Source organism: Gymnoscopelus microlampas (assembly GCF_963454915.1).
Source record: "Gymnoscopelus microlampas genome assembly, chromosome: 18".
Taxonomy (NCBI): domain Eukaryota; kingdom Metazoa; phylum Chordata; class Actinopteri; order Myctophiformes; family Myctophidae; genus Gymnoscopelus; species Gymnoscopelus microlampas.
The window spans coordinates 47,992,780-48,017,904 of NC_139955.1; the positions used below are offsets into that span (position 1 = coordinate 47,992,780).

At 38.7% G+C, this 25,125-nt stretch overlaps 2 protein-coding genes across 3 annotated transcripts in view; both read right to left on the bottom strand.

Annotated features, from left to right (window-relative positions):
* The window catches only part of LOC311065465 (alpha-1,3-mannosyl-glycoprotein 4-beta-N-acetylglucosaminyltransferase B), a 48,632-nt gene extending 37,735 nt beyond the window's left edge, over positions 1-10,897 (bottom strand). The window contains exon 1 of the mRNA XM_084085828.1: positions 10,657-10,897. Within this exon, the coding sequence (XP_083941954.1) occupies positions 10,657-10,747 (91 nt within the window). The 5' untranslated portion in view covers positions 10,748-10,897. The remainder of the gene's footprint in view (positions 1-10,656) is intronic.
* A 5,088-nt stretch (positions 10,898-15,985) lies between these two features.
* LOC311033902 (uncharacterized protein) overlaps positions 15,986-25,125 on the bottom strand; it is a 65,328-nt gene continuing 56,188 nt past the window's right edge. The window contains exons 1-5 of one of the 2 annotated variants that reach the window (XM_084041612.1): positions 22,878-22,991; positions 18,130-18,462; positions 17,499-17,756; positions 16,806-16,964; positions 15,986-16,347 (exon numbers count right to left, since the gene is read on the bottom strand). In XM_084041612.1, coding sequence (XP_083897738.1) covers positions 16,190-16,347; positions 16,806-16,964; positions 17,499-17,756; positions 18,130-18,462; positions 22,878-22,926 — 957 coding nt within the window. In that variant the 5' untranslated portion in view covers positions 22,927-22,991 and the 3' untranslated portion in view covers positions 15,986-16,189. Of the gene's footprint in view, positions 16,348-16,805; positions 16,965-17,498; positions 17,757-18,129; positions 18,463-22,877; positions 22,992-25,125 lie in introns of those variants that run through there. The other variant, XM_084041611.1, reaches the window with a different exon arrangement.

Genomic DNA, 25,125 nt, shown 5'->3' on the forward strand with positions numbered 1-25,125 from the left:
GATCATGTATTAATTAACCCATTAAGACCGGGCGGGAGCGCATCCGTGTCATTTTTAGATTTCTTTGGCTATTCAAAAATAGCAGATCTACAAGCTCAGAGCGCTACGAGCTTGTAAATCTGATATTTTTGGAAATAAATCATGAAAGTGTGTGCAAATCAAATTATATATATATACATTTTTTACTCAAATCTTTGCTTCTGGGGGGGTCCCTGCAACAACTATTTTGAGATGGGGGTCCGCGGCCAAATACATATCATTTTGGGGGTCCTTGACATGAAAACAGTTTGAGAAACACTGATATTATAGCAACATACGTTTTTTTCAAAAAAAACTGTTAGGATTTAGAAGACATCTGTAGAATTCCCCCAGAAGCAAAGATTTGAGTTATAATATAAATATATTCAAAAAGATTTTTCAAATATAGCAGATCTACAAGCTCGTAGCGCGATAGATCTGCTATTTTTGAATAGCCAAAGTATAAAATAATGGTAATAGCTAAACATCTAAAATGACACAGATGCGTCCCCGGACTTTAATGTAAACCGCTCACAAAATGTAAGGAAACTTGAATTTGGGCCATTATATCTCCCCTTTACTAATACCAATCAGTAAAGTGTTGTATATCATTTTTATCGGTGATTAGTCACCGTTACAAGGAGGTACAGCTTGTAAGCATCGGGCATTCATGGAATGAGCAACACAGGCAAACGTGTGGGTAGCGCCAAGCAAAAATGTGCCAAAATGGCCTGTTAGACTTTTCTGCTGACATTCAATGTCGTGAGATTCATGACATTCAATGGGCTTCAGGTGTGTGACTGCCTCACAGGTGAGTGACTGGCACCTGAACATGGGTTCTGCAACTATGTTGAGTTTGTGTATGCTCCAAGCAGCAACACTGCCCCCATGGAAAGATGCCACTTTTGTCAGGATAAGGCCCGTGCAACAGGGCAAGTGAAGCTGGTGTTCCGTTATGCAGAGTGACAGCATTATTTGGTGTTAGCCCTGGTACCATTTCCAAATTTAGGACTAAGTTCTGTGAGACTGGTGAAGTCAACAAGGAAGACAACAACCCAGACCCCTTGCTTCACTGAGGAACCATAGATTTACAGGCAAGATACTGTATGCACAACGGTACCAAAGACAGATGTCAAAGTTGCAGGGCCCATGCTCAGGTGCCAGTCACACACCTTTGACTGGCACACACCTGCCTGCAAATGGTACCAGGGCTAAGATCAAATAATGTGTAATCTGCGTAACGGAACACCAGCTTCACTTGCCCTATTGCACAGGCCTTATCCTGAAGGGACAAATGTGGCAACTTTCTATGGGGGCAGTGTTACTGCTTGAAGCATACACAAACTCAACAAAGTTGCAGAACCCATGTTGCAGAACGTAAAGTTGCAGAACCCACCTCTCAGCAGGTGTGTGCTGGCAGGTCGCTCAAAACAAGAGCGATTACCAGCGAAAGCATATTGGGTGATTTTGGCACATTTTTGCTCGGCGCTACCCACACGTTTGCCTGTGTTGCTCATTCCATGAATGCCCGGTGCTTACAAGCTGTACCTCATTGTAAAGGAGACTAATCAACGATAAAAATGATATATAACACTTTACTGATTGGTATTAGTAAAGGGGAGATATAATGGCCCAAATTCAAGTTTCCTTACATTTTGTGAGCGGTTTATTAAAGAAGCTCTAAATGCAGCAGGAATGCATTACTTCATGAGGCTGACTGGCACACGGCTGTTCAAAGCCGGAGGATCAGCTCTCCACTGTCTATTGTTTGGTACAGAGAGAGAGGGGTGAGACACGCCAGAGAGGGGTGAGACACGCCAGGCGCCACCTGGACAAGGATACGCGTGAAACCTGAAAAGACACAAAACTGTTTTGACTGTTACCGTTTATCAGCGGAGGGAAAAAGTACTACAATGGTTTACTTAAGTATCAATACTGCAATGTAGAAATACTCTGTTACAAGTAAAAGTCCGGAATTCAAATATTACTAGTACAAAAGTATTGGTATCAAAATGTACTTAAAGTACCGAAAGTAGAGAGTACTCAGAGTGCAGAATGTCCCATTTCACAACTTTTCAAATGTATAAAAATCTTTTGACAATAGCAGATCTACAAGCTCACGATGCGTCGCATCGCGACGAGCTTGTAGATCTGAAGAAAAAAAAAATCTGCTATTTTGAAATGGCCGAAATGTATGTAGGGCTGACGTGGCTAATGTATGTTTTGTAATAATAATCAAAATCTACAAAGTATAGTAACTAAGTAAGTTTTCAAATAACTGTAGTGGAGTAAAAGTATAACAATTAGTATGAAGTAAATGTACTTAGTTACTTTACACCACTGCTTGGTAACTGCCCCAGAGCAGGTCTGGTTACAGCCTGTGTGTCAACCACAGCATGGTGTGTGTCTGTGTCTGTGTGTGTGTGTGTGTGTGTGTGTGTGTGTGTGTGTGTGTGTGTGTGTGTGTGTGTGAGAGACCTGGTACCGGTCAGGGTAACGGCTACTTTTCACACCTCTTCCCTTCACATGGTAGGCGGTGTTTAATTTAATATATATATATTTTTTGAAAACAATTCATCATATTGCTAATTGCACAGAGAGCAGCCAGATTGATATGTTCTTCAGCAGACGCGTTGCTAGGTCTCTACTAGGTTGGGGGCTTAGCCCCCCAGGCAACGGACACAAAAACACATGCACGCGCGTGCATGTGTTTTCGCGGAAAAACATTTTTTGCGGATTTGGGTACTTTTTTCCTCGTTTTTTGTTACTTTATTTCGGTTTTAGGGTTAGGGGTAGGGTTAGGTTAGGGTTATAGATATATAATTAAATTTGTATTTATTTATTGGTGGCTTTGGATAAAACATTGGTGGCTATAGCCACCGAAGCCCCCGCGTAACGACGCCCCAGTTGTTCAGTATATCTGACTGCTTGTATGGACTGATGAAATGGCTGCCATGTTGTGCAGTAATACAGAAAAGTGTGATGCATCGTCGAATCTAATTATTACACAGTGTTAATCATAATGGAAGCGAATCGTTACCTGCATGGTGAATCGTAACCGAACTGAATGGTGAGGGCGCTCAGTGTTGTAGTGCTAATTTTGGAAGTGGGGGAGCGCACCTCTGAAGCCCCCCCGTGCGATAGCCCCCCCCACGCCCGCCCAGCCCCCAAAAAAAAATCATAATAAAAAAATATTTTTTTCCAGCAGTTAGAGAAGTGAGAGAGCGCCGCTGCCCCGCGTCCCCCCCGCCACTACACCCCTGCTCAGGGCAGTGCCAATGCACATCTCTACAGACCGGTGTAGCAGGCTTTTGTACAGAATGTATGGAATATAGAGAATGAACAGAATGTGTGTGTCACTTGTTTGTAATGGTCTGTTACACAAGCTTACAATGACACTGAGGAGACAGAGAGATGAAAGGTTTACATAGAATACATGTGATCTTATCCACAACCACAAGTTACAAGCATGATGACAGTGAAGTGACAAATGAAGGACCTTTAAAGGAGCTACACCATGAATTTAAAAAATAATAATAATATTTGATATCATATTGTTTATGTCCCTCAAACGTTTTTCAAAAGGTTTGAGCCTAAATCAAGCCTCAGATATACTCATTCCAACTAACTTCTCTCTGGCTTATAAAGCACTTTCACCTGCAATACCACATTGTCCTGTTTGGCACGGGGCGCTATTGAGCCAGTTTGTATGCATGTTATGTCCTGGTTCTGTGTGGAAAAAGTAAAAAAAAAAAATAAGAAAAAATTAAAAAAAAAAAAAAAATGAAAAAAAAAAAAAATTTTTTTTCTTTTTGGATTTTTTTTTTGGTTAGAACTGAAAAACGGGAGGAATTGTTCCCAGACGTGACGTAGGGTGGGGGAACAAATCTGACGGACTGTTTTCAGACCAATTTACATAAAAAACACAGATAGCCTATGAAAGCCTGCATGCTCGAAGTCGGGTATTTGTTGGAACAGAAGAGAGGTGGGGGAGACCAAAAACACACAAAAATGAAGAAAAAGTTAAAATTCATGGTGTAGACCCTTTAAGACCTTTTTAATACCCCCCCCCCCCCAAAAAATATCTAAAGTAAACAACAAACGATACTATAAAAACTGGTCAAATTGTCAAATAATATAAGAAAGAGATAAATATGGTGAAAATAGCAGATCTACAAGCTCACAACGCCTCGCATTGCGAGGCGTTGTAGATCCGCTATTTTGTTATGCTATTTTCGGTGTTGTAGATCTGCTATTTTCACCATATTTATCTGTGGAACAGAGTCAAACTAAATGTAATGCCTCAACTCCTACAATTGTGCCTGTCAGGGTGGGGGGTCCCCACTTCAAATATGATTATTTTGGGGGGTCCCCACTTCAAATATGATTATTTTGGGGGGTCCCCAGTTCAAATAAGATTATTTTGTGGGGTCCCCAGTTCAAATATGATTATTTTGGGGGGTCCCCAGTTCAAATAAGATTTTTTTTGGGGGGTCCCCACTTCAAATAAGATTATTTTGGGGGGTCCCCAGTTCAAATAAGATTATTTTGTGGGGTCCCCAGTTCAAAAATGATTATTTTGGGGGGTCCCCAGTTCAAATAAGATTATTTTGGGGGGTCCCCAGTTCAAATATGATTATTTTTGGGGGGTCCCCACTTCAAATAAGATTATTTGGGGGGGTCACAGACTCAAAAGTTTGGAGCCCTTGCTCTAGTGAATAAACAACAAGGTAAATAGTCACATAAATAGAAAGCAGAGAGAACAATGTAGTTCCGTAAAAAGTCAAGAAACTTGGATGCCTGGTAAACACTGAACCTGTGCTCTGTCCCGTCTGATCTAAAGACACGTGTGATCTGAAAAACACGCTGTACTTTTGTGGTCACGTAACACACACACACACACACACACACACACACACACACACACACACACACACACACACACACACACACACACACACACACACACACACACACACACACACACACACACACACACACACACACACACACACTGCCCTAGGCAGCATTTTACCTGGTGTTCCCGCCCCCCCCACACAGCCTAGTATTTAATAATAAATAAGGCTATTTCACAAACACAAATAACTAGGACATTGTGTAAATTACAAAAGCCAATTTACAGTTTAGGCATTTAGCAGACGTGATTTACAGTAAGCAAGATAAACACGAGGTAATACATCAAATGCATAGAGACAGTGTAGTGCCTCAGTAATCTAGGATCATAGATAAACCAATAACCTATCATCAGTCTAAACATTATAATAATATCAAAAAATAAATACATTATGTACATTGAAACTATACACACACTTAGGATGCCAGGTCAACAATGACCTGGCATCTGTCTAAATAAAATGTTATCTAATTTACATTTTAACGTTAGCATAAGACTGCATGGTAGTCAAGGCTAGAACATTTAAAACACAATTATTATATATTAATATTAATTAATTTGTATCGGGCGTTATCTGAGTAGGTGTTTCATAATCTCCTGGCAGAGAGAGAGAGACACAGACAGACAGACAGACAGACAGACAGACAGAGAGAGAGAGAGAGAGAGAGAGGACTTCTGAAAGTCTTATCAAAGAAATGTAATGTGCATTGTGCACGCATGTTCGCGTCATGTTCTACTTTGCTTTACCATGAAACTATTAAACCGGTTTCTGCACATACTGTACATAGGGATGAATGCAGCATTTCAATTATCTGGAATGCATCCTTCTATCAATAAACAATACAGGTTGAGTTATTTGCATATTGAAACGGATTTGAAATGTCAAACATGTGTGCTCCGGCCTCAGATTCATCTTATGGAGACCATCACCCCTGCCCACACACACGTTTAAGTCTATTTAAAGGGATTCTAGGCAACTTCAGAGATCAAAAAAGATAATAAAAATAATTAAAACCCCTGTTAGGATTTAGAAGACATTTATAGAATCCCCCAGAAGCAAAGATTTGAGTTACAAATGTTCGCTTTAAAAAACATATTCAAAGATTTTGCACACATTTTCACGATTTAAAACAAAATTAGCAGATATACAAGCTCAAAGCACTATGAGCTCACTATAAATGCCCCAAAGTACAGTTATATTAACCACTTGAACCCCAGCGTCCATATTCATAGGGGAACATTAGCCAAAAATAGCTGATCTACAAGCTCACAACGTGTCGGGTCGCCAAAGGCACCACATATACAAGCTAGAACTGCCACTGTTCTGAGCCATGATGCTGTTGCCAAGTCTGCTTATTATAAGCCAACCTACTGCTCTTCCTCCCAAGCCTCTGCTTGCTGCTGCCAACATTATTATTGCAACATTATCGTTTGATTAAATAATACCAACATGAGTTTATCTGAATATCAAGGTTCAAGGTTGAGTTTTATCTTGGTGCAAACAGGTGCATGAGATGTAGTGGAGTAGAAGTAAAAGTAGAGACAATTGGAAATGCTCCAGTTAAGTAAAAGGTTAGATTTAGACATAGTTTTACTGAGGTTAAGGTTAGGAATAAGATTAGGTTTAGACATAGTTTTACAGAGGTTACGTTTAGGAATAAGGTTAGGTTTAGACATAGTTTTACTGAGGTTAAGTTTAGGAATAAGGTTAGGTTTAGGCATAGTTTTACTGAGGTTAAGGTTAGGAATAAGGTTAGGTTTAGACATAGTTTTACTGAGGTTAAGTTTAGGAATAAGGTTAGGTTTAGGCATAGTTTTACTGAGGTTAAGGTTAGGAATAAGATTAGGTTTAGACATAGTTTTACAGAGGTTACGTTTAGGAATAAGGTTAGGTTTAGACATAGTTTTACTGAGGTTAAGTTTAGGAATAAGGTTAGGTTTAGACATAGTTTTACTGAGGTTAAGGTTAGGAATAAGGTTAGGTTTAGACATAGTTTTACTAAGGTTAAGGTTATAGGAATAAGGTTAGGTTTAGGTATTGTTTTACTGAGGTTAAGGTTAGGAATAAGGTTAGGTTTAGACATAGTTTTACTGAGGTTAAGGTTAGGTTTAGGTATAGTTTTACTGAGGTTAAGGTTAGGAATAAGGTTAGGTTTAGACATAGTTTTACTGAGGTTAAGGTTAGGAATAAGGTTAGGTTTAGACATAGTTTTACTGAGGTTACGTTTAGGAATAAGGTTAGGTTTAGACATAGTTTTACTGAGGTTAATCCTAATGCTTGGAGAAGTTAAGATGATGGATCTGTTTTATTGTTTATTCATTTCTTAAGGCATGTACTGTAAGGGTTAGATAAGTGGGTGGTGGGAGTCATGTTAAGTGTTTTGTTCAGTTTTTTCTTTGTGTTATTGTTTACTGTCATTTTATTTTTATCTTGTGATGTTGTGTTTCATTTTGTTGTCAATGTCTTGTTTAAAAAAGAAAGAAAACATCTATGGAGAGCTGTATTGTTATTGTTAATCTCCAATAAAGATTTATACTAAATAAAATAAAAAATGTTTTACTGAGGTTATGTTTAGGAATACTTGGTGGCGACCGTTCCGGGGTCGCCGGATTTGGCCCGGGGCGAGCGTGTTTTGGGGCGAGCGTTCTTGTATTGCTTTCCACCACTGATTAAAACATATTTTCAGGGGTCATCAGCATGTCCGTACACGGACAGACATGCCTACTGTATGTCCGTGGCACATTTTTTATTTTGAAAAATAAATCTAGATATAGCCTGTATATTTTCTTCATTATAATGTAGAAACAAATAAAAATGCGTTTGAATAACTTTGGCGACTCGTAAAGTAACATGCTCATTACATGAGTTGCAGGAGATTTTTAGTAGGCCTATTGCACATGGTACCTGTTCTGTACACACAATTGCATCAGGTGAAGAAAACAAGACTAAGCTAAACGAAACGATTGCTAATAACTGCCTCAATTCTGTGAAAATAGCAAAATGTGCTTTAAAAAAAAGGTAATATTACCAGAATCCCATAGGTCTAGCCCTAAATATATGATACTGGAATCCTGATGTGCCATATTGTCTACTCTATTCCACAGCGCTACACGTTTGAAACAAGCCAAGCCACATCAAAATAAATAAAAATATGATTTGGGGGGGAAAGCCGATCTACAAGCTGGATTATTATTATCCACATCAATCAATCACAAGACATCACAGCATGTTGTGAGCTTGTAGAGCAGTAATGTTCTTATCTGTTTAGCATATAATGACATGCTCGAAATTGGGATGTGAGGGTTAAAGTGGTAGCTATACTTTAGATAGAACGTTGGTTCTCAAAGTGGGGTCCGGGGACCCCCGGGGGTCCTTGGGGGGGTTCCAGGGGGTCCCCAGCAAAATGTGTTAATATAGAATCACAATAATTGTATTCGTAACCACTTTAACCTTTTATACTTTGGCTATTCAAAAATAGCAGATATACAAGCTCATAGCGCACCACCGAGTGCCGCGCTATGAGCTTGTAACTCAAATCTTAAATAAAATAAATAAATAAATCTTAATTAAAAATGTGGCACCATGGTCCAAGTATATTCCATGTTTGGGATTTCAATAATTGACAACTATAATAACACTCCACAATCATAATCCATAGAAACCCTCCATCCACAGCCTAGGACCCCCTCCAACCTAAAAGTTAGCTCACGTCTGAACAAAGTCAGGTGCCTTCACATTAAACTATTGTGACACTGCATTCAATTACAATCCTATCATGCCCTTCATTAATCACACATCATGTACATTATCTTTTTTGCCTCAATCTTATTTTTGTTCGGCTTCCTTCAGACAACGCAATAGAGCACCGAAGTCTGATGTAATTTACACATCCTTTGTTTGTCTACCTGGTTTGCGGTTTTCCACCCCTATTCTGAATCCCCATAGACGTATTTAATATTGCGGTTTGACTCTTATGGATATGAAGCATCAACTGACGGTGAGAAAACAATAATGTTACTTCAGCCGAATTAGTAAAATTTTCACCAGAAACAGACTGTATATCAAATATAAGTGACTGACTATCATAAACGATACAGAATCTCCTCCCTGACAATATCGCCAAGACAGTTTGTTTATTTTTGGACAATAATTCTTATATGAGAAGATTCTATGATGACCCAATGTTATTCTCCATAGAGACATTACTTTATGAACCTGGGGATGAACGAGTGACGTCAGGACTTCGGTGGTCTATAGCATACAAGTAATAATAATACTATAATGATAATAATAAAAAACAAGTGAAGAACAAAAAAGAAAGAGTGGAAAAACAAGAGTCTGTAGTTTTATACTGATAGGATAATAAGAATAAAAACAATAAAAAGTAAAAACCTTAACCCTTGGTATGTCATATACACCACTAGCTGTCACAGTAGAGTCTGCTTTATGTAAACAACCTCACAGTATCTTCTAAATCAGTGGTTCTCAAACTGTTTCATGTCAAGGACCCCCAAATTGACACTTATTAGCCCGCAAACCCCCATTTGAAAAGATAAGCCAGGGACCCCCATAAGAGAATTTTTTTTACGGCTCTAGCATTGATTCTCAACCATTTTAATTTCAAGGACCCCCAGTTTGACATGCATTAGGGCTACGGACCCCCATTTGAAGGCATTTCTATCACTGGCCCAATTTATATTGTAAAATCAATGTTAATGTAACTCTGAGAGTGTACAAATGGAACCAAATGGACCATTTGGTTCCATTTGTACACTCTCAGAGTTACAGACCCATGAGGGTCCATTTGGTTCCTAACTATCCGTCATTTAGCTGGGGACCCCCCTTAAGGACCCCTGGGGGTCCTCGGACCCCACTTTGAAAACCAACGTTCTAAATGATGGAGCCTACAGCCTCTAGGAAGAGTTCAAGCATATCACTAAAGTACATGAAAAGGACAGGAGAGGGAGAGACAGACAGTTCTCAAGCGTATAACATGTATTAAAATAGTTTTAAAATAGCCGATCTACAAGCTCACAATGCGTCAAGATGCGACGCATTGTGAGCTTGTAGATCGGCTATTTCCAAATGACCGAAATAGGGTGAAAGTGGGTAATGTATGTTTTAATCAAAATAATCACGAAATTCAAAGTAACTAAAGTTTTCAAATAATTGTAGTGGAGTAAAAGTATAATATTTGTCTGAGATGTAGTGCAGTACATTAGAAATAATACTCCAGTAAAGTTAAAATACCAAAAAATTTTACTTAAGTACAGTACTTGAGTAAATATATATATATACACACACACACACACACACACACACATATATATACATACATATATACATATATATACATACATATATATATATATATATATATATATATATATATATATATATATATATATATATATATATATATATATATATATATATATATATATACACACACACACACACACACACACACACACACACACACACACACACACACACACACACACAGCTACTAAATCAACTTCTCACAACAAACAAGTGTCCAGAGCTGGCCACTTAAGACAATAAATAAGATAATAAATAAAAACCAGTGTTCAATTTATACAAGTGTACAAATGGAACCATTTGGTTCCATGTGTACACTCTCAAGAGTTAAATATGAATGAAATAATGATGAACTTACCTTCATTAGGAACAGAGGTGAAGCAATAATAACGATAATTACCTTCATTATGAACAGAGGTGAACCAGGTGAGAGACAGGAACGACACTAGAGCCAAACAACAACATCCCAGTCTGACAGCATGGAGCCGCATTTCATTCAGATCACATTAAAGGACATTACACTGAATTAAACCATATGTACCATTAACCATTAACCATGTGGATGTAATGAGCAGACACACTGTGTTATATGAGTCCCCATGCAGTCAGTGACACACACACACACACACACACACACACACACACACACACACACACACACACACACACACACACACACACACACACACACACACACACACACACACACACACACACACACACACACACACACACACACACATCAAACAGGTACACAGTCACACTTCCTCCTGTCATTAGTTGACAGTTACAAAGCCGTTCCTCCTACAGGTGACCACGCTGCCTGCTGCACTGACTGCGGTCAAACAGCGACGCCTGCTGTTCACGAAGAGAACGGCAGATAGGGGTCTGTGCATGGCATGCTGTTACACCGAAAAACAAAACCTATCGAATTCCGTGCCGCCAGATTTTATCGTTTTTCCATGTTTTGGCGAATCCATCGTTTACCATTGTATAAACCGAGATATACTACCTTCAAACACATTTGAAATATGAGGCTTTTTGGATACTATTTTAAATAGTTTTTGGGAAAATGCTGCTATTTGTCCCAAAAGTGACTGCAGCTTCCTGAAAGATTGCTGCCATTTGTCTCCAAAGGCTTCACACAAAGCTAGCCTTGCCAACATGTATATAACTTTATAACAGTAAATTAACATTGGTTTTGTTGTGAAGCCAGTTTTTCCCCAAGTTGCAACGTGCCATAAAGCTCCGTTTACACAATTCTGTAACCACACCAACCGTACATTATTTACCATTATTTTGTTCTTAAATTGTTTATGGTTTGACACTTGCTTTGGTAATGCAGAGGACGGGAGAGACTCATGCTACACCAAAAAACAACACCTATAGAAGCCCGTGCCGCCAGAGGGCGTTGTTTTATACTCTCGGCAAACCCATTATTATTTACAGCACTTTATCTCAAAGTGGGGGGTGGGTTTGGGGGGGGGGGGGGGGGGGGTCGGTCGGTCTGGAGTCTCCATGTATATATTAAGCTCTTAGTCTTTATTAAACAGAAAATACATGTTCAGGTGAGGATACCAATTGTATCCAATCAGGAGAGAGAACCCACACAGGCTGCAGGTTAAACAAGTGAAATTGGAAGTGATTTCACCCAAAAAATATCACTTGGCCTTTTAATGAAGATAATAGGAGCTAATAGGGTCGATATTACACCGAAAAATAATGCCTATCGAATTCCGTGCTAACAGAGATGTTGTTTTGCACTTTCCAGCCCAGTTAATATAGTTTAATATATCAAAATCAGTTTGTAAGGGTCCATCTGGTTCCATGTGTACACTCTCTGAGTTATGGGTGTCCCTGAAATTAACTATGCTAAATGGAACAGAGCCTTAATTACTATAATTGGTAACACCTGTGAAGGAAGTAAGGAAGAGGCCCAATTCTTTCCAATATGGCTGCTGTGCATAGAGTCTATTCCTGAATGCCTCTATGTGAGTGACATTACAGTGAGCGTCACAGACAAGAGAAAAGTCTCATTTTCCTGAGAAACACATTCAGTGTTTGATCATTTATTATGAATCAATGTTCTAGATTTCAAAAATGGCCCCTGTCCAAGTCCTAACCTACCCCATGTCCTAACCTAACCTACCCCCCCCCCCCCTCTTTTTTTTTTTTTTTTTGGTACATATTTTTCACCCTTCATACCAGTAACCTGTAAACTGATTGTATGACATTCTGTATAGTAGTGTGTATATCTGTCTGTCTCTTATATGTCAACATGATTTGTGTGCATGGGGATCTCATCTTAAACAAGCTAAGTGCTTAATGAGCTATCCAGTTTAGTAGACCTTGTATTGCGAATTTGTACTTCCATGTACTGTTATGTACTGTCATGTACTGTTCTCATGTCTTACTAAATAAAGTACATCAATCAATCAATCAGATGAAGTACCCTTTAAAGCCAGTAGGGGGAAACCACAACCTTCTAAATGCTCTGGCTTCCCATCTCCTCCTCTCACTTTGTTTCAAATGTTAAGTGCATTATAAATCAATCATTATTACTAATGAATGCAAGTGTATTATTTTTTTTCAAACAAATGCTCAACAGATAAATGATGAAGAATATATTAAAGGTTTTTATTGCAAAAGCAAAATCTCATAACAAAGCTCACATGTACAGTCTTCATTGACAAAGTAAAATATCTGCATGAATTTAGAAACAGGATGAAATGAGTTACTTATATGTTTATGCCAATATCAGCTCAACTTTCAGCCACACATTTTAAAGCACTACTATGTAACCTTTTTTTCCCCCAATATGTATGGTAGAGTATGTTAATAATATAACTAATAATATAACTAATATAACTATATAATTGGGGTGGTTGTATATCAAGGTTCAACTTTATTAATGTCCCAAAAGGGCAAACAGGTTTACAGCAAGAGTTAGCAAAACAAATGACATACATTAAACATATCTCTCGCTGCGTGCGTCCGGCAGCGAGAGATATGTTTAATGTATGTAATACATTAAACTCCCTGCTCTTCTATTGAGACATTTAGATGGTGTCAAAGGTCATGTCTCAACTAGACACAGGATCTGACATGAACGTTGACCTGATGGTCAGGATTCAATGTATCCCCTGAGCAAGCAGACAGGCTCTATTAGCTCAATGGTAAATATTTCAGCACTTGCTCAGGAAACCGGGTTCAAATCAGGGGTAGAAGAAGAAAGCTACATAGTGCAGCTTTAACGTTTTTGATTGTAACACTTTGAGATTTGTACGTAAAGTGCATTATAAATACAACTCATTATTACTGTCAAACAAAATGCTCAACAAATAAAAAAAAATATATTAAAGGTTTTTATTGCAAAAGCTAAATCTCATAACAAAGCTCAAAGCCTTCATTGACAAGTTAAATATATTTAAGTAAAATATCTGCATATCTAAGTAAAATATCTGAATTTAAAAACAGGATGAAAATGAATTACACTAATTATGCCAACATAGTCTCAACTTTAAGCCACACATTTTAAATGAACAAAGAATTGTGCTTCTCTTGTATTAATCCTCCAGCTTGTTTCTATGTCAGCTCAACTGTTAAAAAGCCGCAGCATGAAACTATTAACTCATCCTAACTTCTCCTTTATAAAGAGACATCAACCATTCTGTAAACCCACTTCATCTTAACTTCTCCTTTATAAGAGGGCTCTGTCTTATCGTCAGTGGTGGAAAGTAACTAAGTACATTTACTCAAGTACTGTACTCAAGTACAATTTTGAGGTATATTTACTTTACTGGAGAATTTCCAATTTTGAGTACTTCTACTCCACTACATCTCAGAGGAATACTATACTTTTACTCCACTACAATTATTTGAAAACTTTAGTTACTTATTATTATTATTACAAAACATACATTAACCACTTCAGCCCTACAGTTCAGCCATTTGAAAAGAGCCGATCAACAAGCTCGCAATGCGTCGCGTCGCATTTTTATACATTTTATACATTCACAAAACTTGTGAAATAATGATAATAATGACAAAACATTCTGCATAATGAGTACTTTCTACTTTTCGTACTTTCAGTACATTTTGATACCAATACTTTTGTACTTTTACTCAAGTACTCATTATCACAGCATTGATACTTTTACATGCAAGTACTTCTTCTGTTTATAATTTCATATATAATTTCTTATTTGTGTGTGTGTGTGTGTGTGTGTGTGTGTGTGTGTGTGTGTGTGTGTGTGTGTGTGTGTGTGTGTGTGTGTGTGTGTGTGTGTGTGTGTGTGTGTGTGTGTGTGTGTGTGTGTGTGTGTGTGTGTGTGTGTGTGTGTGTGTGTCTCTTGCACATGATGCACTCACTATCTATCTATCTATCTATAGATACACACACAGTTGTTTTATGTTGTGTTTACACAAATACATTATTAGCCTGTAGGTCGTAGCCTTGACGACCATGCAGTCTTATTCAAAGGTTAAAATGTCATTTAGATAGCATGTTATGTAGACCAGGGGTCTTCAACGTTTTCAGGCCAGGGACCCCCTAGCTGAGAGAGAGATGAAGCAGGGACCCCCTCTATATAACCTTTTTTTTTAATGTGGTCTGCTATTTTTTTCCTCTACACCTATTATACCTCTTTGCCAAAAATATCAGATCTACAAGCTCACAACGCCTCGCAGCGCGAGGCGTTGTGAGCTTGTAGATCTGATATTTGTGGCTAAAGTTCTCCTCAGAAAAGGGATGCTAGGGTTCAAGTGGTTAATGTAAAAACAAATCCAATCACACAAAGATTTGGCGGCCCCCCTGCAGTAACTCTGAGGACCCCCTAGGGGTCCCGGACCCCCTGTTGAAGACCCCTGATTTAGACATATACCAGGTTCATGTGTTGACCTGACATCCTATAGTTTCTATATGGTTTTAATGTACAGTTTATTTATTGATATTATAATGTTTAGACTGATGATAGGTTCTTGGTTTACCTACAGTATGAATGATCCTAGATTACTGACACATTAACACTGTCTCTACGCATATAATGTATTACCTTGTGTTTACCTTGATTACTGTAAATCACTCAGCATTAAGAGCGTCTGATAAATGTCTACATTGTAAATCATAATATGTATGTTTTTCACTTTTGACGTACTGCTTTGTTTTGAACTTGTGCAGCACTTTGGTCGACTATACGGTTATAAAAACATAAATACAATCTGATTCTATTTGATTCACATTCTACAGTGGAGAGAGAAAGAGAGGCTGAACAGTAAAGGATCATAGAGTTTAAAGGTAGGGTAAGTGATATTACTTTGTTAAAATAAGTGTTAAATAACTATATATTCTGATAGTAATCATTGCTATTCAGCTCTTTAGTAAACAGAAAATGATTTTCAGATCAGGATACCAGTTTGATCCAATCAGGAGAGAGAACTCACACAGGATAAACAAGTCAAATTGGAAGTGATGACACAAAGAAATGAGCAGACTAAATAGGAACTGGAACACTTCATCAAAATGAAGATGATAAATAGGTACTTGATTCTGTTGAAAATGTGCGACCCACCAGAACATGTATTTACTGTTTATTAAAGAGCTGGAGAAATGGGGGGGAGGGGGGGGGGGCTGTTACTGAACAAACACTCTATATAGCAATGATTACTATCAGAATATAGTGCTTTAAAGGAGTAGTTCACCCAAAAAAATGACTTACTTTCTATCAATTATACACATCATGAAGCTTTGAATTCATGAAGAGTTGTTTTGTTTATGTCTCATTCTTAAGCCAATAATGTGATGAATGTGATCACCCCATGAATTCAAGGCTTCATGGGGTGTGAAATGTATAGAAAAGAAGTAATGTTTTGGGTGAACTACTCCTTTAACCTTTAAAAAAAAAAAACACTTTTCTACCTTTAAAACAAATGAGTTACTGAGTTTCCATGACAACCGTGTTGCAGTAAAGCGGGTCTTGTTGTTGTTGTGGAGGAGGGCGGGTCTTCATCTTGTAGTAAATGTAGAATCCAACACTCACCATGAGCAGGACGCACATTTCAGCCACTTGGAAGTAGAGATACACACCGTGATCTACACACAACACAACACAACACAACACAACACAACACAACAAATACATTTTTACACAATTATCATTATCATAATGTTTATCTAATTTTATAATAGCCAATTATTTTTACTCATTTCCTTTTTGTCATTATGCCAAATTTGTCATTTATTTCCTCCCCACCACCACACATTTCTGTGTGTTGTCACTGATGTTGTTTCCTGGTTTGAGTGTAAAGGTCCTTACATACCGGCGAATATAGCGAATATACGCAAAATTCGGACTCGTTCCGAATAATTAAAAGACGCCTTTTCGCTTCGCTTTTTCGCTTTTTCGCTCCATGTACGGAGCCATTGACTTTATAAGGTTTTTTAAAAAAACGCATTATTCGCACAAAAAAATCGCCCCGGTGTGTAACAACCTTTATGTTATGAGAGGAGGGGGTTAGGAGGATGTGACAGGAGGATGTAAAGGTCCTTACCCAGGCTGGAACTCTCACCGGTTGTTGATGCTGTTGTTAGTTCTGTTGTTGTTGCTGTCATCTGTGTTGTAGTCGGTGTGGGACATGGGGTGTCAGTATCAAACACCCATCCTGATATGGGTGTCCCATCGGATAAGGTGTAGCTGATGAATTTGAATCCTAACAGACACACATAAAGGTAAATGTAAAATGGTGCATTTATATACTGTAGCACCTTTATCCAAAGGGCTTTACATTCACACACTGATGAGAGAGGAAACCATGCAAGCTGCTCATCAGCAGCAGTTAGGGGTTCAGTGTCTTGCTCAAGGACACTAACCTGTAGGGAGAGCCAGGGATCAAACCACTGGACCTCCTGATCCACTGACCCAAATGTAAGCAAACAACTGGATTTAATGAGTCAGTGTTGTCATGGTAACCAGAAGGTCACTGGTTCTCCACCGGTCTGGTAAGTCTATGTGTAGAAGTGTCCCTGAGCAAGGCACTTAACCCTTAACTGCTCCTTATAAGTGCTGTATTAATATCAGTCACTGCTCCTAATAGATAGGATGGGTTAAATATCACCTATGTACTAATGACTGTGATGAATACCAACAAGGAGACTAAATTAATTATTATTATTATTATTAGTTAGTAGTATTATTCATTAATGTCATGTTCATCAGCATCAGTTATAATCATGTTCAGTCTCACCTGGACAAGGTTTGATGTCCTGATCAGCAGCATCTCTGCTAACACTGTTGTTGACGTCACACATCAGGATTCCAGATGTACCCACAGTCAGAGTGATGTTCTGTGTGTCATGATGTCCAGAGAGGAGCTGCTCGTCCGTCAGGGTTTGTCCATCCAGAGTCCAGCTGTACTGGACACTGTCCCCTTCACAGGAGCAGGACACCCTCATCTGTCCTTGGGACAGACACTCAGAGGACAGCTTAGGAGGAGACACTGGAGCTGGAGGACACACAGTTAAAACACAGTGGAAGATACAACACATTAGAGTTAGACTGATAGATGTGACAATGTTATACTTACAATGTACCATAATGCAGTTTACATTTAGTATATGAACATATCCAGAGCAACTGGACATGATCATACTGTTGTTCTCTCATAATCAGCTGTGTAATCAGTAAAGGTTTATAACAATGTTTTACTGAACTTCACTAAACTACTATAAACTAAACTTAACAACAATAGAAAAGTGATGTTGTCTCTAAGAGATACTGGAATATGTTGTTGTTGTTGTTGTTGTTGTTGTTGTTGTTGTTGTTGTTGTCAATGATTATTGATTATTTTATATCAGTTCTTATTAGTAACACTTTACCTTGAACAGACAGATGGAGATGTTTAGTTTCAATGAGCTTTCCGTCATGAGTGATTTGAAGGACATATTGAGCTTCATCACTCCTTGTGATGTCACTCATCTTAAATGTCCCACTACTGACATCAAAGGATGATCTGTTTGTGTAAGACTCAGGAATCACAATTTTATTGTTTTTAATCTTGAGTATTACTAATGTGTATTTAATCATATTTTGTATCCATGTGTATTCACGTTCTCCATCAATCTTCTCCACCAGTCGTAGATCAACGGTTCCTCCCACAGCTGCATAACATTGAGTTCCATTCTGTCTGGCATCACAGTGGTTCTGCAAACCTGGATACACATAAAAACATTAGGAACATCTATCATTTTTTATAGTCATAACTGATCGTCTAATATAGCTATTACTTCCCAAGATGTATGTAACCACAGATGTATGTAACCACAGATGTATGTAACCACAGATGACTTAATTCACCGTAAAATAGAATTAAATATGAGCTACAGTGATGTCACTCCATAGTATACGTGGAATAGGAGAAGGAAGCGCTACAAGCCAGAGCAGATGGACATGCTGCTGTTTGTGTGTGTGTGTGTGTGTGTGTGTGTGTGTGTGTGTGTGTGTGTGTGTGTGTGTGTGTGTGTGTGTGTGTGTGTGTGTGTGTGTGTGTGTGTGTGTGTGTGTGTGTGTGTGTGCGTGCGTGTGCGTGTGTGAACATGACTGATTCATGCTATGTCATTGGACCCCCAAGGGGTCGCTAGCTAAATGAGTTCATAATAATACATAAAAATATCATATATATGAGCTTGTAGATCTGCTAACTTTTGAACATTTGTGCAAAACTTTGAATATAGTGTATATATAATATAATATTATTATTTTCAAGCAATTCTTTTTCACTCAAATCTTTGGGGGTCATTGCAGCCAAATACATATCATTGTGGGGTCCTTGACATGAACCACTGATATATATACATCTGTGTGTCACTCAGCATGGATTCAGACCATGTGACTGCAGCCCCCCTGGTGTTGGGAAGCAATATATATATATATTTATTTTTTTTAATTGTAAATTAAAAAAAATACTTATCATTTTTAAAGTCTATACACACACACATATATATTAAAACAATGGTGTATTTAACTTTGGAGAATAAAATATTTGCTGAAAAAAGGGGAAAAAAGGTGGAAAAAACGCAGAAAAAAATTAAAAATAATCTTGCGTGCGCAAGTCCCCCGCCCAGCCCCAGCCCCCCTAGGAATAAATGACTTCCAGCGCGCCTGCTGCTTTACATCATCCATCAGCCACACACTGACTGTATCAACAGAATATATTATTGATCACTTTGTATATAATCATGTGATTTAAAACACTTTGTACTGTATATAATCATGTGATTTAAAACACTTTGCACTGTATATAATCATGTGATTTAAAACACTTTGTACTGTATATAATCATGTGATTTAAAACACTTTGTACTGTATATAATCATGTGATTTAAACACTTTGTACTGTATATAATCATGTGATTAAAAATAATAATCTTGAAAGTATTGGAACATTTTGAATAATTGTGATATTTTCAGACAAATCAATGTGTGCGTCTTTGACTTGAAACAGTTAATGAACCACTGACTTACAGTATGTATCATGTGTTTAATGCAGTTCTAACCATAATAGATCTGTATGTGTATAGATGGGATGAGACATTATTATATGATGATTAATAACGTCTGTATAAACACTGTTTATGTCTAAGTAACTGTGTGTGACTGTGATAAAGACAGGACAGCACTAACAGAGGAAGAGGAGGAGTTATTGTGGTAAAGACGCACAGAGGAAGAAGAGGAGTGAAAAAACAGAAGCTGAGGTTAAGATGTCAGCACTAACTTTATCTGACATCTTTCATCTGTTTATGGTTTATGTCTCTACACTGTTAAATGATTAGTGTTAACTTTACACATGTAACCAAATGGACCCTGAGTGTACAAATGTAAACAAATGGACCCTGATTGTACCAATGTAACCAAATGGACCCTTAGAGTACCAATGTAACCAAATGGACCCTTAGAGTACAAATGTAACCAAATGGACCCTTAGAGTACAAATGTAACCAAATGGACCCTGAGTGTACAAATGTAACCAAATGGACCCTTAGAGTACAAATGTAACCAAATGGACCCTGAGTGTACAAATGTAACCAAATGGACCCTGAGTGTACCAATGTAACCAAATGGACCCTTAGAGTACAAATGTAACCAAATGGACCCTTAGAGTACAAATGTAACCAAATGGACCCTTAGAGTTCACATGTAACCAAATGGACCCTGAGTGTACCAATGTAACCAAATGGACCCTTAGAGTACAAATGTAACCAAATGGACCCTGAGTGTACCAATGTAACCAAATGGACCCTTAGAGTACAAATGTAACCAAATGGACCCTTAGAGTACAAATGTAACCAAATGAACCTTAGAGTACACATGTAACCAAATGGACCCTGAGTGTACAAATGTAACCAAATGGACCCTGAGTGTAAAACAACCTGGACAACGCTCCACACGTCCTAGACTGTTTTCTCTTCTCTAAAACACTCTGGACAACGCTCCACACGACTCTTCTCTCTTCCCTAGAACAAACAAGACTCTACAATGTCTCTCTGCATCCTGTATGTATGTGTTTACCTTGCTTACTCTGGATTCTCTGGATAAAGAGTCTGCTAAATGCCAACATTCTAAACTGTAAGCAGTGTTATGGTCACATGGAAATAAACAGCTGTTATCCCAAAACCTTGCTGGCTGTCTGTCCTGTAAATGACTGAGGCTGTTACAATCTCCAGACTGGACTTCTGTTAACACACTTCTCATCAGGATCCCAAGCAAGATCCTTCAAAAGCTCCAATAGATCCAGAACAGCATTGCTAGGATCCTGATGAGAGTGTGTTAATAGGAGCATTAACCCCCCCCCCCCCCCCCCCAAGAACAAGCTTTTTACTTAAAAGTATTAATACTGCAATGCAGAAATACTCTGTTATAAGTAAAAGTCCGGAATTCAAAATATACTTGAGTAAAAGTACAAAAGTATTGATATCAATATACTTAAAGTATCAAAAGTAGAAAGTACTCATTGTGCAGAATGTCCCATTTCAAAATCTTTTGAAAATAGCATATCTACAAGCTCACAATGCGTCGTATCGCAACGCATTGTGAGCTTGTAGATCTGCTATTTTCAAATGGCTGAAATATAGGCAATAAGATAAGCCTATACTTGAAATGTATCTGCCGCCTAAATAATAATGGGTCACAACCTGTGTGCGTCCTCAAGTCACATGGTGTCCATGTGGATCTGCTCTGAAGCGGCCCCTCCTCCCCGCCCGGGCTGGCAGTGAGTTAACACTTGCATGACGGCAGTGAGACCAACTACCACACAGACCAACTACCACACAGACCAACTACCACACAGACCAACTACCACACAGACCAACTATCACACAGACCAACTACCACACAGACCAACTACCACACAGACCAACTACCACACAGACCAACTACCACACAGACCAACTACCACACAGACCAACTTCACATCAAAATTACCATTTTTTCCTCAATTACATTGACCACTGCCTCGCCTCGGGGCTTCACAGGCTCTGACTCCTCCTCCCCCGCACAGCAGGGACACCATTTTAAATATCGTTTCAATCCCACTCACACCTCACATGTTGTCTAGTGCTACGCTTCATGTGGTTTACAGGCAGAGAAATAATGATATAGGCTATAACTGGGAACGTGAATGGGAATGGTAGCCATGAGATCCGATATGTAAAATCTTTATGACAAAAACTTAAAACAGTGAGATCGCTGTAGTGGTGAGCTTGGATTAGGCACATGAACAGGGTTTAGGAAATGGTTACATTTACACTCTTGAGTGAAACATGGATAGCCTAAACATGATTCACTGGTAGACAGAGTAAACAATATGTAGGCCTTCTTAAGTTACACAGATTAACTTTTCAAAGTTACATTTATGCCTGCTGTCTGAAGCCAGACACAGAGACTCTCTGTCTCCAGACCCTATCTCTTTGAAGAGCACGTATGAAACAGCTGATGGCTGTAGCACGGTTCATAAAGTCATAGGTCAAGTTTGTGATATGGACTCAAGGCAGAATGTTTCACAATTATAAACATTTGATATTTACCATTTGAGTACATATACTACAATTAACCTCCATCAGTGGAATACAGGTAGGGACTGAAATTGTAAATATGAATAACCAAAATTTGGAATTGAGCTAAATTAATTTGCCTCAAATTCTGTTTTATTTATAGGTTTGGCCCTCGGGCCGTACGTTGACCATATGCTTCCTAAACCGTGTTCATACACAAACTCAAAATGCATGTGACTTCATAACATTGTCAATGGAGAGTAAAAAACATGCACTGTATTTGCTTTCATACGAAACAATTGATCACTGAAAAATGTGACTATTGAAAGCAAATCACATTTATCTGAATAAATGTGTTTCTTTTTCATAGAGTGCAATTAAACAACTTTGTTGACATTAGATATAATAGTGAATATGAATATGATTAGTAGATATAATAGTGAATATGAATATGATTAGTAGATATAATAGTGAATATGAATATGATTAGTAGATATAATAGTGACTATGAATATGATTAGTAGATATTATAGTGAATATGAATAATGTGCTAAATAGTGAATAAAGAAGCTTCTCACCATGAGACAGTCCAACTGTCATCATCAGTAGAACAAACACAGTCTCCATGTGTTCTGATGGAGAGGAGAGGAGAGGAGAGGAGACGAGACGAGACGAGACGAGACGAGACGAGACGAGACGAGACGAGAGGCAGGCTGGTTAGAGGAGAGGAGAGGAGAGGAGGGCTGGTCAGGTGAAGAGGCAGGTGGAGGTCTTAGGTCAGATTGTGAGGCAGGTGGAGGTCGTAGGTCAGATGGAGGCAGGTCGTAGGTCAGAGGTGGATGTAGAGATGTGTCTCTGTGACGGCTGATAGATTCAACATGAAGACAAACGATCTATAAGACACACCCTCTCTGTGGATCAACCAATCATTACGTTGCAACACAACATTCTGACCAATGATAAAACATGTGGTGTTTGTTGGTCTGTTTAGAGGAAACAGGAAGTGGAACCGCCTTTTATGAAGAAAAAATAAACGCTGTCTGGAGGGTTTTTCTGATGAAAAAGAAAAAGAGGTGGTAGAGGTCACATGACTGACTGAAACACACTTCAGTATAACTCTATAAATGGAACTTACTGAATATTAAAAACTAAGTTTTAAACTAGTAGATCTGGAAGTAATACATATTTGGCCAAAGAAAAAGTAATAAAGATTGGGCAAAAGTATGGCATCGTATCACCTAAAATATATGGCTCTTCCTTTACCATCTTCCAGAGACCAGCCCCCAAGTCTGTGTTTCTCCTCCCCACCTGTCAGCTCTGCTGTCTGGGTACATGCATGTTGAAATGCATGTTGAAAAGCATGTTGAAATGCATGTTGAAATGCATGTTGAAATGCATGTTGAAATGCATGTTGAAATGTTGTCCTTCCAACATTTCAACATAGAGATCATATCTCACACCAGGCATGGAATTTCATCATTTTAGGGTCAAGGCCACTTGACCTTTGATGTTGTCAAATATCAGATCTGCAAGGCCATCAAATAAAACCATTATATTCAATGTGAAGTAAAGTAAACTATATCTCTGCTGTTGGGCAGAAACCAACTATGTCCAAAATATTAACTTGTCATGAAACGGGGGGTAAAATAAAACTTTTTTTATTTTATTTGTATCCCACGATTTTGTAACCCTTTTAGAAGCTGCAAAGCTGCTCTACAAAGAGACAGAGACATCATCATCCGCGACACCTATTTGTCATTGGCTGTCCTGGCTGTCCTTCACTACTTTAAGCCAATGGGGACACTTCCCGTTTAAGCCAATGGGGAGACGGCCCGTGCTCCGCAGTACTGAGTGAGTGATAGGAGGTTTTAGACCATTAATGTGGAGACAGTTGTTTTGTCCATCATTGATTAGAATGTAGTCCAAATAATTAATGCAAAACACCTACTGAGCCCCGTGGGTAGGTCAATATCTCACATATTTAGACCAGTCAATAGTCTGATTAAACGTGATAATGTCCCATTCAGATTGACAGCAACCAAAATGGGTGCAATAAACACCAAAGCTCAAATGACATTTGGCCCCAATAATGATGAACTTCCAGACCTTCACTGCCCTTGAGTAAGACAGTGAACCTGTAAGAGATGCCTCACATCTCTACCGTCACTGGCACTATGTACGCTCTATGGAGAATCACTATGTACGGTCTATCAATAGAGAGGTTTCCTGTTAGTAAACATGAGAGGAATATGACCGCGCAGCTGCGGGGGGAAGCCTATGGGTGCGTTTGGAAATTACGCACCGGAGCACACTCGCCTATTAGTTTGTATTGGCCAGTGCGCTCACTGCCGCTCAGGGCTGTATTTTCGAACGCGCCTTCACCCGGGCATGCGCAGATTGCGCATTCTGCTCTGTGATGACGTCGCGCGGAAATCCGTCTATGGAGAATCACTATGTACGCTCTATGAAGAATCACTATGTACGGTCTATGAGAATCACTATGTACGGTCTATGGAGAATCACTATGTACGCTCTATGAAGAATCACTATGTACGGTCTATGAAGAATCACTATGTACGGTCTATGGAGAATCACTATGTACGCTCTATGAAGAATCACTATGTACGGTCTATGAAGAATCACTATGTACGGTCTATGAAGAATCACTATGTACGGTCTATGAAGAATCACTATGTACGCTCTATGAAGAATCACTATGTACGGTCTATCTATGGAGAATCACTATGTACGGTCTATCTATGGAGAATCACTATGTACGGTCTATCTATGGAGAATCACTATGTACGGTCTATCTATGGAGAATCA